This window comes from Pagrus major, chromosome 5, assembly GCF_040436345.1.
Source record: "Pagrus major chromosome 5, Pma_NU_1.0".
In the NCBI taxonomy this organism is placed as follows: Eukaryota; Metazoa; Chordata; class Actinopteri; order Spariformes; family Sparidae; genus Pagrus; species Pagrus major.
In genome coordinates this window covers 17,572,373-17,587,302 of record NC_133219.1, presented here as the reverse complement: position 1 = coordinate 17,587,302, position 14,930 = coordinate 17,572,373, and the positions used below count along the sequence as shown (strand labels likewise).

Genomic DNA, 14,930 nt, shown 5'->3' with positions numbered 1-14,930 from the left:
AGTTGGTTTGCCAGCCGCCAATCAACACAAAGAAGAATAAGAACAACAATGCTGATGTCGCGGCACCTGTGTAGAGCCACGCAATTTAGTCAAGAGCCACACATGTACCCTCAGGGATGCATAAACTACAGGTTATGAACTTATTTAAAGTTAGTTAAATAAATTATATTTCAGTTATCAATCGACCATGAGAAGCAGGTAATTATCAGTTATCGGTATCGGCTGAAAAGATCATATCATGCATCCCTAGTAAAAATGTTGTCATTAATGAGATATTAGAGCATCAAACATGCATTTTAGGTGAATGAGATGTATACATTTTTGAAATAACATTGTGAAAAAATACAACTTGTATGTAAGCTAGTGCGTGATGCAAGCATTTTCTACCCAGAAGTTATTGTAAATAAACATTGTGATTGTTTCTATAACACTTGGATGACACAAATGAATAGGTTTTCTTAATGAAAACAGGCCCCAATATAAAATTATATTTTGTTTAATAGCAGGTAGCTCCAAGTCCTTTGTATTTGTTAATAGACTCAAACCATCTGCATTTCTCTCTGGCAGGAACCTCGTACATGTGTTAATATGCATTACAATGACATGAAAATATGCTGAGAATTCTGCCTGTCTATTTTAGAAGCTTGAAAGTTAAACCATGAGCTCAAATCTTAGGCATTTAAGTGGGACTGCGTGTAGGAAACAGAGAGACACACTAACACTGACCTGATGAGAAACTGTCCGTCAACGGCAGCTGGTCTCTAAGGATACAAATCAAAAAAACACAAACTCCTGGATTTAATCTTAGATGGCAGAGAGGAGACGAGAATGTTTGTGGGCCGAAGACAAGGTGAGAAGGTACAGGGGCTGAGGCCTGGACGCCTCTGGAAGACATGTGCACTGCTCTAAGTAGGAGAGATGCCGTCCAGTATTTACTCAGGTGGAATAATACACAGCCAAAGCAGTCCAGTGTGTAGTGATAAAACAAAGAAGATTCTGAAGAATGTGCTCCATATGTTGCTAAGAGCGGAGAAGCATTAGCTGAATTCCCAGATTGGGTATCAATGTTTTGACCATAAATGGATTCCTTCATCACTCATGGGGCTACCTTGTTAGCCAAAATGATTACCTAGTGAACTTTGGTAGGGCTTAAAGAATATACACATAGCTAAGTGTGAAGGAGTTTACACACTAAGGCGAAATTTTTCTGAGAGTATTAAACAGACTGATAACTAGAGCTGCAGAAAGGCTTCATGATCTACTTTAGGAGGGTGGTTGTCCAGTTTGATAGATTCCTGTAGGCTGGAAGCTCACATTACTTTAATCCACTTGATCCTGAACAGCAGCCAACAGATACTTGGCTACGCTGCACATCACCTTGTGGAATTATCATCTTTAAAATGTTGTGGTAAAACAGACCTTCTCTGCATTACTTGAATAGTTGAGATTTACATTTACAAATTGAGGACTCCAGATCAGTTGATGATTTGTGCATTCACCTGCTAAAGATCAGTCAAAATGTATACTCATACATAATTGTCTCAATAGGTTATATGACCTTTCCTAGAACAACATGACCCAATATGAATGCTGGGGAGTACCAGCGACCTGACCTTTGGAGTCATGTGGCTGATGTTGTGAAACAGTCGCTAAATAGGTTTAGGCACCAAAATTACGTGGTAAGTTTTAGGAAAAGATCATGGTCTGGGTTGAAATAAGTACATGACTAAAACAACTTAAATTATATATGTGATGTAAGTTAAGCATGTCACATATAAGTTGAATATGTCAACCGTGACTATCTTGGTGTGTTTGACCCGTCCATCCAGCCAGACCACCTTCCAGACTGGACTTCGTTGGTCTCTTAATATGTTAGCTGACTTCCTTCTTGCAACCCAATCGCCAGAATAAAGGCTGGCAAAGCACCTTTCTGCAAAACCAAAGATAAGTTTGACATCTTCTCTTGTCACAATGCATTGCTTATGCTCTGGTTAGGTTCAGGCACAAAAACAGCTCGGTTAGGGTTATAAAAAGATCATATTTTAGCTTTAATTACCTGTTTTGGTCACCAGAAATATCGCTAGAGATGTCCCACGGTCTCATTAAAACCACCTGGTTTTGTCACCACAAACACCACCACAGATGTCTCGACTCCCAGTCATACATCCAGTTGTTTCACAGGTAATGTAAACATGATATGATACAGTTTGTAACCGATCAACAACTAACATTTTATCCTGGTGACTGGGCTGCCTTCTTTACATCTGACATTATGACAACCACCACTTGGGGTAGTTGCCTCACAATACACATAAATATGGGTTATAGTAAGCTGCTCGCACAGATGACCTTTACAAACGTGGTTTTGGTGAGGATGGGCTGAATCTGTTATATACAGTATATCCTCCTCTTTAAAATGGATACAGTAGTTACTCTGCACCTGTAGCATCAGTTGAGTCACACAGTTTAAATTCAGACTGTGAGTAACCCTTGGCTTCCCTCCCTGACAGAAGGCCAGGAAGAAGATGGGTCCAGACACAAACTGGAGAGATCTAATCACTGTTTTGGAGGAAAATCCAAAAGGATGATGTAATCAGGATGGGACACAGAGGAAATGTAAACAAAGGCGGCGATGTATGACTACATCGATATATTTTGTTTCTCTAGAATGTGCTGCTGTAAATGAATCTGAAGAATACTTTAATAGACTGAGGGCATCCATTTTTATCTAAGATGTTTTTTGTTGTGCACTTTCATCCATAATTGTTGATTTAAAGGTGTTTAAGTGACTATATTTCAGAGTGTAGCAGGTTTATCATAGAACCTGTTATACAAAGTGTTGATTTTGAGCCTAAGGAGTCGAAAAAACACCGCCTGCACATGGCAGGTGCACATTCCTCCAGGGACAAGCCAGAAACCCTTAGGTAGTATTTAACACAGATGTTCAATCCTCCCCAGCATAAAACAAGCACAAGCACCCTGTGTCTTCTAATACATGGATGGGAGTTGGAGTGAAAACATGCTAAGGTTCATGAGACCATGAAAAGTGCAAATGAAAGGAATGCAAAAGATATGGCTGTAAATAATGATTGATTACAGCAATGGATGATTTCAGCTTCACAGTATTAAATATCTCGGACAGAGAGAAGACGATGACCTTGATATGTCAAACGAAAATGTTCAGGCCAAACTTGACTCTGCAAAGTAGTTTTGACTGCATATTATAGACCTTCTGCTACATTCAAGGTTTTAAAATGACTAAACCTGGATTATTAAATGTCTCAGATGATTTATGAATGACACAGAAAATCTGCTTCCCTTTACCCTACTGCTACTACTATTAACGAATAATGGTTGTTTATTTGTGTGTTCTCTGTTTATTCATTTTATTCGTGCAAGTGTTTATTTGCCCCAAAACAGCAGGAATATATTACTGTACATTAGCCCTAAGCTAGTGGGAAATGGCACACATCCAGGGTGTGTGTGTCAGTGTGTTTAAATTCACGTCAACTCTCACTAAATTCAGCACTCACCAGAGACTCCGGTTTCTGGTGAGTGCTGGTTTACTTTCGTGAAAAATAATCCACTTTTTAATCCCAACAGTTCATAATTATCTCTGAGCTCTCCTCCCGTCGGTAAAGGGCTCCAGATCAGAGCAGAAACCGCTGTGCATCTGGGTGTTTATTCCTCCAGGAGGTCTGGCTCTGCACCTGACTCTCTACTTCACAGCTAGCCAGCTCTGAGCAGCTGCAGTGATTGTGCCACCCCGCTTTGCCCAGCTTTCCCTATACATCAATCTATTCATCCACCTTTAATACAATTCAATATGTGCTTTGAAGGATTTATTTCCACCACACAATATGACCTTAGAGATTCAAAAATGTTGGACTTCAACAGATTTTCCCGGTAAAAAAAAATGTAATTACCAGATAACTGAAAACCTTGCTTCAGTCGCCTACCAAATAGCACAATGACATATAGTCAATCCCAATTTTGGCTTTAAAATGGTGTATAATATGCATAAAAGATAACAGTTTGTAATATACATTGGAAAAGTATCCAGTATTTGGACCTACATTACTTCAAAACAGAGGCTATGGTAAGACCCAGGTTGCAGGTTGTTAAGTTGCTCCAATGGAAAAGCACCACATGCATGTGAGTTCCTGTGTATCTACACTCTTTGTTGCCTGTGATTTAAGAGCTATTAATCCAACATGAAGCACAAGAGACCACCTTAATACCAAAAGAAAATAAAGTAATCCCCTCAATAATCTGCCTTCCAATGAATCTTCAACTGTGTCCAAAATAAGAGCTCTTACAGACTGGTGACAAAGAGCAGTCGTAGTTTATCCAGACTCCCAGATGGCCTCCACTTAATGTAAGACTTCCTTTGATACCAAGCAGAGAGCTTAATATGATTCCCTATCTTCCCAGTGGCAAATCAAGCTGATGGATGTTTTGATGGTGATGGTCCACAGCTCAAATGTGTTCACAATGCATTTGGGGGAAAAAAAATCCACTAAATGCACTGAGTTAAAAAAAAAACAATCCCAAGAGATTAGATTAAGTGTATCCGTTTTCATTTGCTCTGAAAATGGTCCAGGGGCCACATTTTTGGGGCGATCTCTCTGGACAATAGCAGCTGTTCACAGGAGGGAGGGGTGCAGAAGAAATCATCATAGTGGGGCTCATCCAGGCTTTCAGTGGCAGAAGAGTGAGGAGTGTAGTGCCACTTGCATCCTGAGACACGTCTGGTATATTATGTGATGTTTGATTTCATGGGTAAACAAACCTTTCATCCACCCTGAACTGGCTTCCAAATGGCCCACAGCATGTTCTCACTGGATTTGTCTTTTGCAACTTCAACCGTGACTAATTATGCTTTCATTCAAGGAAATATTGCATGTCAGAGCTTTGCTATTGATACCAGCTGCATTGCTCAGAGGAAACTTTGCCTCAATAATATTGATTCAGATTGTTTTCAGTTTATTATAATTTCTCAATTAAGATTGATAAAGAGCTCTTAAAGACAATTGTACTGTATATAACATGAGAGTGGGCTAATCTGCTTTTTCCTCATTCCTTTACAAATCCCTCAGCGGCAGATATGGTGCACTTAGAGACAGGGCACAGCTGCCATGTTGGCTGCCTGGACTAACATAACACATAATGATTTGGCTATCCATTTTCTTTTTATAGACTAAGACCCTAGCCATGAAATTCACATCTTGTAATTGGCCAAAAGTAATATTTCGCAATTACTCGAATGGGTTTTCCCTCAAGATCTGCAACTGTGAGAAAGTGCAGTCCAAGTATTACAGTTTAAAGCTCACAGGAGAAGCGGTCACATGAATCAAGAGCCAAAATAACACAACAACAGGGCTGGTTTTGTGTCATTTAGGGTCTAATCATGTAGGTTCTTCTGCCTGCATCAAATGAAAATCCTAGGACTAAAGAAAGAAAAAAGATGCTGATTAGATGATTCTCAAATATCACAATGGTCTCCAGACAAAAAGTCCTTTTTGTCCACTTGATAGATGGTTGCAAACTGCTGGGGCCTTATCCCCACCTCTCCACAACTCTGTGACACCATTCAAGTCAAGGTCATATGATAGCCCTGCAGGACTCTTTCCTTTCTAAAGGCTGTCCACCTTCGTCCTGCTGCTTTGAAATCAAACTTGCCATTGTTATTTTTACTGCCCATGACAAGGACAAAGGGACTGGGCAGCAGGGACACACACACAGCTTGTAATGCAATAGGGCTGGGAATTCCTCTTTAATTTCAATGCTATACTTGATCTCTGGGCTGCATGACTGACCACCTTATTATCTATAGCGACAGGAGCTTATCAATACAGAACTCGCTGGGTCCACAGACCAAAGACAAACACTTCCTTTATGCAGGATGTCCCCTCTGGGCATGAGACACGCAGCGCAGGCCAACCAGCTAAATTCCACAACTGAAAGGGTGGGAGACTGAAAATCATTTCTAAACAGTCAAATTAGTCGAACAAAATAGTAGAATTAAAGGAGGGGAAGAAACCACTTCTTCTGGAGAGGTTTCTCCAGTGTCTTAATTTTAAAAATCACCATTCATATTGAACAAAATGAAAGTTGGTTCTTGACTTTTATATGAGTTAGAAATCTCTGATATGAAAAACAGTTTCAAAATATTAAGTTCAGTTTAAATTTGTTTACATTGGTCTACCACTGTCCCTTGGTGAACTACACCAGTGATCATTAATTCTAGTTCAAGTTAAATATTTGCTGTCACCAATCAAAACTACCATAGATATGCCTACATGTGATTATTTAATAAATTTGAAATGACACAATACTCTTCTTCGTCAATCTAAAATGAGCTAAATGCTTGAGATGTTGTAAGTTGACAGATGTCTTTTCTTATCCTGTATAATAATAACCTGTATTTATAATTGGAAAACATAAATAAAGAGGAGGCATAGGCCATTTCTTCATTATGATAAAAAAAGTAATTCATCCACTGCATCAACTACATAATTTACAACCCACTGTTCCACCTCCAAGAACATTAATACTATGTGGAAATTTCATAGAGGTTATGGTTTTATGAAGGTTACGTTGGAATTAATATGTAGATAAATTAGGCACAACTTCCACGAACGAAGTGATCCACGAACAGTGCACAGCAGAATATATATCTGAACCTTGAGGCAAAAGCCAGATATAATTTTAGTAAAAGAGTTGCAGAAAAAATAAAATATTAGCTCTTGCTCACACTCACACAACTGGGACTACTAGATAGACTAGACTAGACAAAGCCTTTGTGTTTTTACCATACCTTTTGTTTATGTTGACGATTTCTAACATTTTTATTACATTTTCATCATTTTAAGCTATTGTAAAGATTCTCACGTATATCATACATGAATGAGTGCTTTTTCTGAGACTACTGTGTTATGTTTCATTATATTGTCTTTTCTTTACTACTTACACAACAAACTGACTTCTGTGATAGTCCTGTTGCTCAGGAATGAGCTGAGAGCAAACAAACTAATTCCTGGCAAGGCACCTGTCGACACAGGTGCTTTGTTTTAATGAAGTACCCTCTTGTTAAAGAGTGAGTGATGGCTTTACCGATAAAATAAGAAACATATTTATTAGCCTCTTAAGGGCTGTGAATATTTACTTTCAGGGTTCATTGTGTGTGTTCTTTAGTCGTTCAACAATGATTTGTATCTAAATAAAAGAGATTCAACAAAGTCTGATGAAGGTGAAATACATTATCATCATCAATCATCATGTCTGTCATTTAATTTCTTTATAGTACACCCTGCATAGCCATGTTATACAACTGTTGATGAATTGATACCATCTCATGCAATAGTAATTAAATGGTAAATGAATGTGTTTTGGTTGGTGTGACACAAATAATAAATCCACTTTGGGTGTATTTTGGTAGTTGTAGTCATCATGCCATGTCAATGTGCCATTTTTATTCACCTTCTTCACTTTAGAGATTCTGGACACTGCTAAACTCAGCTTTAAAATGACATCTATTGGGTCCACGAAGCACATGTTTGAGACAACTTTTAATCTAACACACTGAATTCAAATTAGGAGTCAAATTTAGGGCGGAAGCTGAACATTATCACCCAAAATTTTAACGATATAGGTCCATTGCATCACAGTCCTACATGTTGTGCCTACCAATGTCAAAGTGCCCAAATTCTCCTCGACGTAGCAGTTCAGTAAAATGTCACTGCTAGGCATAACAACACAGTCTTGACAAGTTGTATAAAACCTACATTTTTCTATATAGAATATGATGTCATTGTAGCAGCACTAGTCAAGGCTGAGTCCAGTTTTATATTAAAAATGTTTGTCCTACTTTCTCATGAACTACTGCACTTATATGAAGAAAAAGTAAAATTTGGCACATGTATGATAATCTGTCCTTATTTTTATCGTAATTCATACCTGAAAGAAAGATTTATTATTCTATTTTATTTATCTATTTACTCTATATGCCAAAGGCCCCACTTAAAGTATTGTGTGTATCTCCCCTTTGGCTGAAGAACCCTACAAATGCCATATAGTCAAGCTTATGCAGAACTGCTTTTATCTGTGCCCATTCATTAGTTTAACATTAATTTGATATGTTGCAATTCCACACTGATACCATCAGAGCCTCTCAACAAACAACAGAAAACAAACAGGGAGCAGGGTGGGCGGTGGCAGCACACCTTCAGTTTCAGATGTGAACCTCTCAACAATGGACACCCTCAGGCATCCTGCGCAGGTGTGACCTGGATTTGATAAAAAACTTAACTTCTTACCCAGTGCAAATAAAGCCAAAGCTGCCCAGGTGCAGCTTTTGTTTGTGTGTGACTTTTGGCAGTGAAGCAGCTTTCGCAACAGGGCCGGGGAAGCAAAAGCACAATGAAGGCAATGCGCTGAAAGCTTTACAAGTTCAGCTGATCAGAGAGATAGTGGAGGGCTCCTTCTACAGACAAAAAACTTATGAGAAAACTAGAAGCAAAGTCATTATTTTAAATGCAAAATAGGCTTCACTACCCAGTATTCCTTTGCTTCTATCCTAAAGAGAGGGAAACGTGAGGGGGTAGGGATCGCTCACAAAGAGAAGATGAGCTCTGTTCATCAAGAGTCATGTCTGCTATCAATCTTTTGTAATGCCATTTGGGGCAGGGCAGAAGAGGCAGAATAACCTGACAAGTGTATTAACTGACAGGTGTAATTTCAACCTGACTTGAAAGGCTGAGCATGACATGAAAGGAGGACAAAAGAGTGACCCCTCTGATGAATGACACGGAAGATGACAAAGAAAATGTCATCCATTTAAAGGAGAGCCAATAACTCAGCTTTAAGTATTTTCTTTTCCTCGTCCATTGTGCACCTGAAATGGATGATTTTCCATGTCTTAACAGTCCTTCACAACAACGATGAAACCCTTATTGATAAATGAAGTAGATGATATTTGAGACAGTGTCAGCAAACACTGGTTGAGTTGACAATAAAGACAGTAGACATTTAAAGTCAAATGAAACTGATTTGGCAATTTGTGTTTGTGAGTTAAAAATCCTACTTATCATGTGGATTCGACCATGAAAGACTGGCTGATATGTCTGTTAAAGCATTCACGATAGAACGACTTAAATGCCTGAAATAACAATAATGTGCAAACATAAAAAATTATGGAAAAGAGTGAAAAACACATGTAGGAAAAGGACTGCTTTGCATTAGAGTGCAGTAAAAAAGTGCAGATATGAGGACCTGGAACGTGTTAGTGGGACTGATCCTCCGGTTTGAGCAGCGTGGCAGATAGGAGCTTGAGTCATGTGTTTCAAAAAGAAAGCCCACATTCAACTGTGTGAGAGATACCTTACGACAACGCTGGGTGGTCTTATTATTGAACCTTATCAAAGATTAACTCGGGTAATTTGACACTTTCATAAAGAGGATTTTAGGTGCACAAGGAGGAAATCCTAACCGCATCCAACGTCTTCATGCTGCATAATTGTTAGCAATTTTTAGCAGATGTCAGTATGAAAAAACAACATCTGTAACATATGTATGAATGCCATATGGATCAATGAATACTAGCAAATTACAATTCAAATATTAAAAAATATACATAAAGTACTGTATGACTTTAAAATATGTATGAATCAAGGTACAACACAGGTTTAACTGTATGTCCACACATGTGCGAATACATCTGTGTAATGTAAATATACCAATGAGGTCAAGCCTTGTCAAACTGTATAAAGATTACCTGTTACTGAAACAGTTTCAAAGACCAGAGGTATTAAGCGCACAAATGTGGGTTCAATTTTAAACAGAGCGGGGCTCATAGGAAAATAAACACCTTCCCCATCGGATTTTTCAGCAAAGGAAGCTCTTAAGAGATGAAAAATAAGGAGAGGTGGGAAAATATAATGTCAGCAAAACAATGTTGGTAATACACAACACGATATTTTGCTTGTTTTTATTCCGGCTCTCCTTTCTGTAAACAGGAAGAGATCTTCTAAATCACTTCATTTTTTATTGGAGGTTTCTTTGAAAGGGAAGAGCTGTACTTATATCTCTCCGATGGCTGAAGTTATGAAGGACTGACAAAGAAGAAGGGGGGCTTTTGCATGGTACTGTTTACACAGTGAGCATCCAGTGGAAAAAACTTCTGGTGTTACTACCTCTACTCCCCTCCGTGCACTATGTGATCTCATAATTGCAAAGCCCACAGGGGCAGGTAAATGGAGGTCAAACTTAAATTATTTTTTGTACTCCAACCTCTCGTATATGGATCATTTGAAGTCTATCAACACTAATATAACTCCTTGCAGAACAATGCATGTGCTAAGTACAATCCCTGGGACACACTACGCATATACTATAAGTAGACACACTGTAGGGCATATTTAACATCTAAACTTGACTTCTAGGACAGATGTGTAACAGTATCACAGCAGTTTGTAGAATTACTATAAAATATAATCAATAGGATTAGTGTACATGGACATGGATATTAGACTTCTTTTCGTGCCTGCATCACGATCGTTTGACTGACAAATATAATACATTTATGAACCATGCTGGAGTCGCAAGGAGGTGGGCGGCATACAAAGTCCAGGACTAGCACTAGAATCCACATTCGCATCCAGTCTATGGTTAGGTTTAGGCAACAAAAGCACTTTGGTACAGGTTTTTTGTGAAAAAGTCTTCAAATTGAAGGATTCACTTTGGTTAAAGATAGTGAAAGATCATAATTTTGGTTATATATTAATAAAAATTAGTTCATGAAGGAGCAACAAAATGTAATCTTTAGATTTCGTTTTCACAAACACGATTTCCATGGTAAATTAAGATTTGAGTGCTGAACCAATATAAACTTTTGATCTCGTGCTCCATCTTACCCTCAATCTGACACAGGACCTATTGATAAATGAACTCCTTCACTTGGACCAGCAACTCTCTTCCAAACCAAATGAGGCATTTTCTGACCATTTTCTGGCAGAGTACCTCAGACTTGAGGAGGAATTTCATTCCAACTGCTTCACACTCTGTTGCAAGCTGCCCCAGTGAGTGCCGGAGGTCTCGGTCTGCTGAAGCCAACCAGACTCTCTCTACTCATCAGCTGCACCTGGAGATTCTGTCCATGAAAACTGCCTGATTTCGGAGAATACGGATACAGCTTTCACTGACAGTAAACAAGGGCTGGACAGTGAGAAGCAAGAGCCTGCAATAAACTTCTACATTGTCATAAGACTTCTCCTAGTCCGCAAAGCAAATGTAATTAATGGACAAATCTGCATCTTCCAGGCAACATTAAAGAGCTGTGGCAACCAAAACAGCTCAACAGTAATCATTGTTGAGAGAGTCGTCTGCACTTCAAGCCAAATCGCATAAATCCCTGCCAACACACCACTGCAAATCGTTTACATAACCTCAGTGATATCTGTGAAAGAATTGGGCAAAGGAGTCCTTATCTTAGACACATCCACTTGCCAACATGCTGTGTGTCGACGTCAGCCCAAAAATATCTGGTTGGTACTGCACTACCACAAGCATCAACATACGACTCTGTCCTCATCCCAAAGGTGGTGCTTCACATCCCAAAAGCTGTTGCCGAAACAGCATAGCCATTGCGGTGTAGCACAGACACGACTCTCACTGTATGGTCACAGTTTGGTTAGGTTTTGGCAAGAAAACTACTTGGTTAGGGTTAGAAAAACTTCATGGTTTACGTCATGTATGTGACATTACTTCACTATGTTAGCAAATTAAAAGAACTCAACAAGGACTACTGCTTTCACACTGGACAAGAACAGCGGCCTCCTGCATAAAAGTCCCGTCCACCTGCCTATAAAGAGTTGTTGCTCTTTATACTCCTTCTCACTTCCTCCTCTACAGCTGTAATAACTGCTGCCGTGACATGCTCACAAAGACACACGTGTATACGTCAGGTCATGCATAAAGTCTGCGTGGACCTTCACAGACAACAAAACGTCACGCTGATCCTTCTGGGCACGGATGTAGAAACTCTAAATTGCTTTAACCACTCTCCATTCAGCTACATGGTTAATGTTTACAATTTCAAGAATATAACATGTGATTGACTTTAATCTGTATTAATACTATTTATCTGTCATTGAAGTAGGAAAGAATCACAAGTGATGGCACTTAATAACTTTAACAATCTAATTTCATGTTAAAAATAAGGCAGAAGTTGATACCAGGAATAATCATACAGTTTTTGTTGTTAAATAAATAAAAAATAGTGTGCTCCTCGGATTGGTTATTCCCCTTCAGGCTTGTACCCGAACTCTTAACATGAGTTCCCCCAGTTCAATCTGAAAAGCACACCTAGGACACGGTAGTTTGAAACACAGGGGTTTATAGATGGAAGAGAGGCTGGCAGCTGGCTTTCATGGTATATAGGGAGGGATGGGGCAGGGGGGGCATTTCCAGTCAACTTGACACAGTATGGATTTTGTTCCCATCCTAATGGAATTGCAGAAATATTTGAAGGGAATCCCATTACGTAGCAATTGGAGTGCTGTAATAATGTACTCACAGTCATTTTCCCACTGCGGTTGGCCTCCTCTCGCTCTGCCAGGGCTTTCAGGAAGTTATCTTTGAGTTCTTTTCCTGCACTTGCCAGTGTCCTGGAAAAGACAACACTCAAACGGTTTGAAATGTTGCTCTTAACCTGAAAAAAAAAGTCACATGAAGCCTTAAAGGTTCTTTATGGAAGCTTTTCACCCTTGAACACACTGAAGTTTTAGGGTACTCTGGCCCATCTCTGCTCTAACATTAACAATTTAACAATATTACTAATATTCTTTATTAAAGTGGATTGAGTGAAATGTTCGTTATGTTTTATCTACTTTGACACTGTAGAGGAAAGGTATTGTTCCTGATACGTTTCCATGTCTCACTGACTTTCCTGACAGTTTGTAAGCACATCCTGCTGCACATCCTAATTAAAATGTAGAATTTCTAACATTTTCAAATATGTTTTCATTAAATAATGAATATGCACGATTGAATAGAAAGCCAGAATGACATGTCATCGAAAGTCCTGAGGTAGACACAAGCCGGCATGTAGTATGTCAGCCAAGACTGCGTCACCAAGCTGCCAAGCTCCCACAACACTCCCAAATACTCCAAATACCAACTCTCAAAAGAAATGCTCATAAATATTGTCGATAAGTCATATTTTCACCCTGACAGAAATCTGAAAAATACAAAATTGATAAAGAATTGCAGAATGTCAGAATGTCACAGCTGCCTTTGCTCATTTCAGTATGCAGAGGAATATTAATCATATCAGAGTTTAATGACTTTGTATGATGCTGTGGCAGCTTTTTACACTTCGGCTGGCCTGTTTCCATGGAAACATGGTCTTGGCGCACACTAATGTATCCACACCTGAAACAACATTGGCACTAATATTTGAACAGTTAACACTGCAGTACGAGCAACAGAGCTCTGGCACGCATCCAGAATTGACTCTGCAAAACATTCATCAGATCCGCACCGAGTTAACATCTTAGAGGCAGTAAACAGGTCATTGGTGACCTTCAGTTGTGGTTAACAAAAGCAGAAAAAGAAAGGCCAGTCACTAAATCAAGGTTACAGTAGAGTGGTTAACATTAGAACACGGTTTCTGTTGACTTCAGCTATCTGAAATAATAATCTACATTAAATATTCTTGATTTTTTTTTTTTTGCATGTTTGCCGTGTCCATGAACTTTCTCTTCAAGTCTTTTTTTTTTCTCTCTTTTTCAAGTATTTTAACCATAACTCAGGGCTGAACTATGTGACCAATGACTTTAACCTCATTTAAATCAACCAACTTGACCAACAATCTACTTTTATTCCGTTAGCTTCATCCTTGTAAATTAAATTCATCCGATGAAGCACTGGCATATTTATAGTCATATCGTGCAGGACCTTTTCACCACTACAGGTGTGGGACTAACTGACCTACTTGTTTGAGCTTGGCATTGATGAGCACGAAGAGCTTTGTTCAAGAATACTTGGACTAACACATCGCAGAAGTACAGCTGATGATATATTGCCACTTACACTACAATAGTATAGTAGCAAAATAATGTAGTACAGTCTTTCAAAGAGCTACAAACTATTTGTTCTTAAGAATATTTAGACATTGAAATTCGAATGTGAAACAAATATTAAAATATTCTAAATAAAAATATATAAATAAAATAAAATCACACAAGCGAAACAATAAATAAAATGGACTCTTCAGGTTCTGTTAACAAGAACTGCATGAAAACACACAGGGTATATTGAGGTCAGCAAAAATAATTAGGTCATGTACACATATCAATAAGCTGATAAGACATGCACGATAAGCTAATTACGTGATTGTCATGATAGGCCGACCTACAATTCCTTTTCAGTTCAGCACCTGTACAAAAAACTTCACTCAATCTTTTACCGTATTTTCAGATACATGTTCTACAAAAACCCTTTTTTAGTTTAATAAAAGCTGAATTCACACATCTATTTCATAAGAAATGTGCATAGTAGAGGGAAGAGTAGACCAAAAGTTGCAAGCAAACTCCCACACACTGTCTTACTTGCAAAAAAGAAATGTATTTCCACGTTCCATACTAGACTTTGATCAGGCAAACCTGATTAAGAACAGCTGAAATTCTGCACAAGACAGCTATACAATAACATTACCTGGATAAAATACAACTTGCAAAATTAGGATTTAAATTGGGAAATATTTGATCAAGGAAAAAAGATAATTGATACTGAATCTCAGTTTTTGAGACTTGCTGTTATAGACACACTTGCCCTGTACTAAATTAGTCCTGAGGTTAGCCCTAATCCCACACTTCCCCCCAAACACCTGTGAGTTTGAACCAGCAATCGCCTAGTTGTAAATCTGTTTC

General features: G+C 38.7%; 1 protein-coding gene across 1 annotated transcript in view; it reads right to left on the bottom strand.

The window, feature by feature from the left end:
- Positions 1–14,930, bottom strand: part of cfap299 (cilia and flagella associated protein 299) — an 80,815-nt gene that overhangs the window by 52,244 nt on the left and 13,641 nt on the right. Inside the window, exon 3 of the mRNA XM_073466733.1 lies at positions 12,575–12,665. Within this exon, the coding sequence (XP_073322834.1) occupies positions 12,575–12,665 (91 nt within the window). The remainder of the gene's footprint in view (positions 1–12,574; positions 12,666–14,930) is intronic.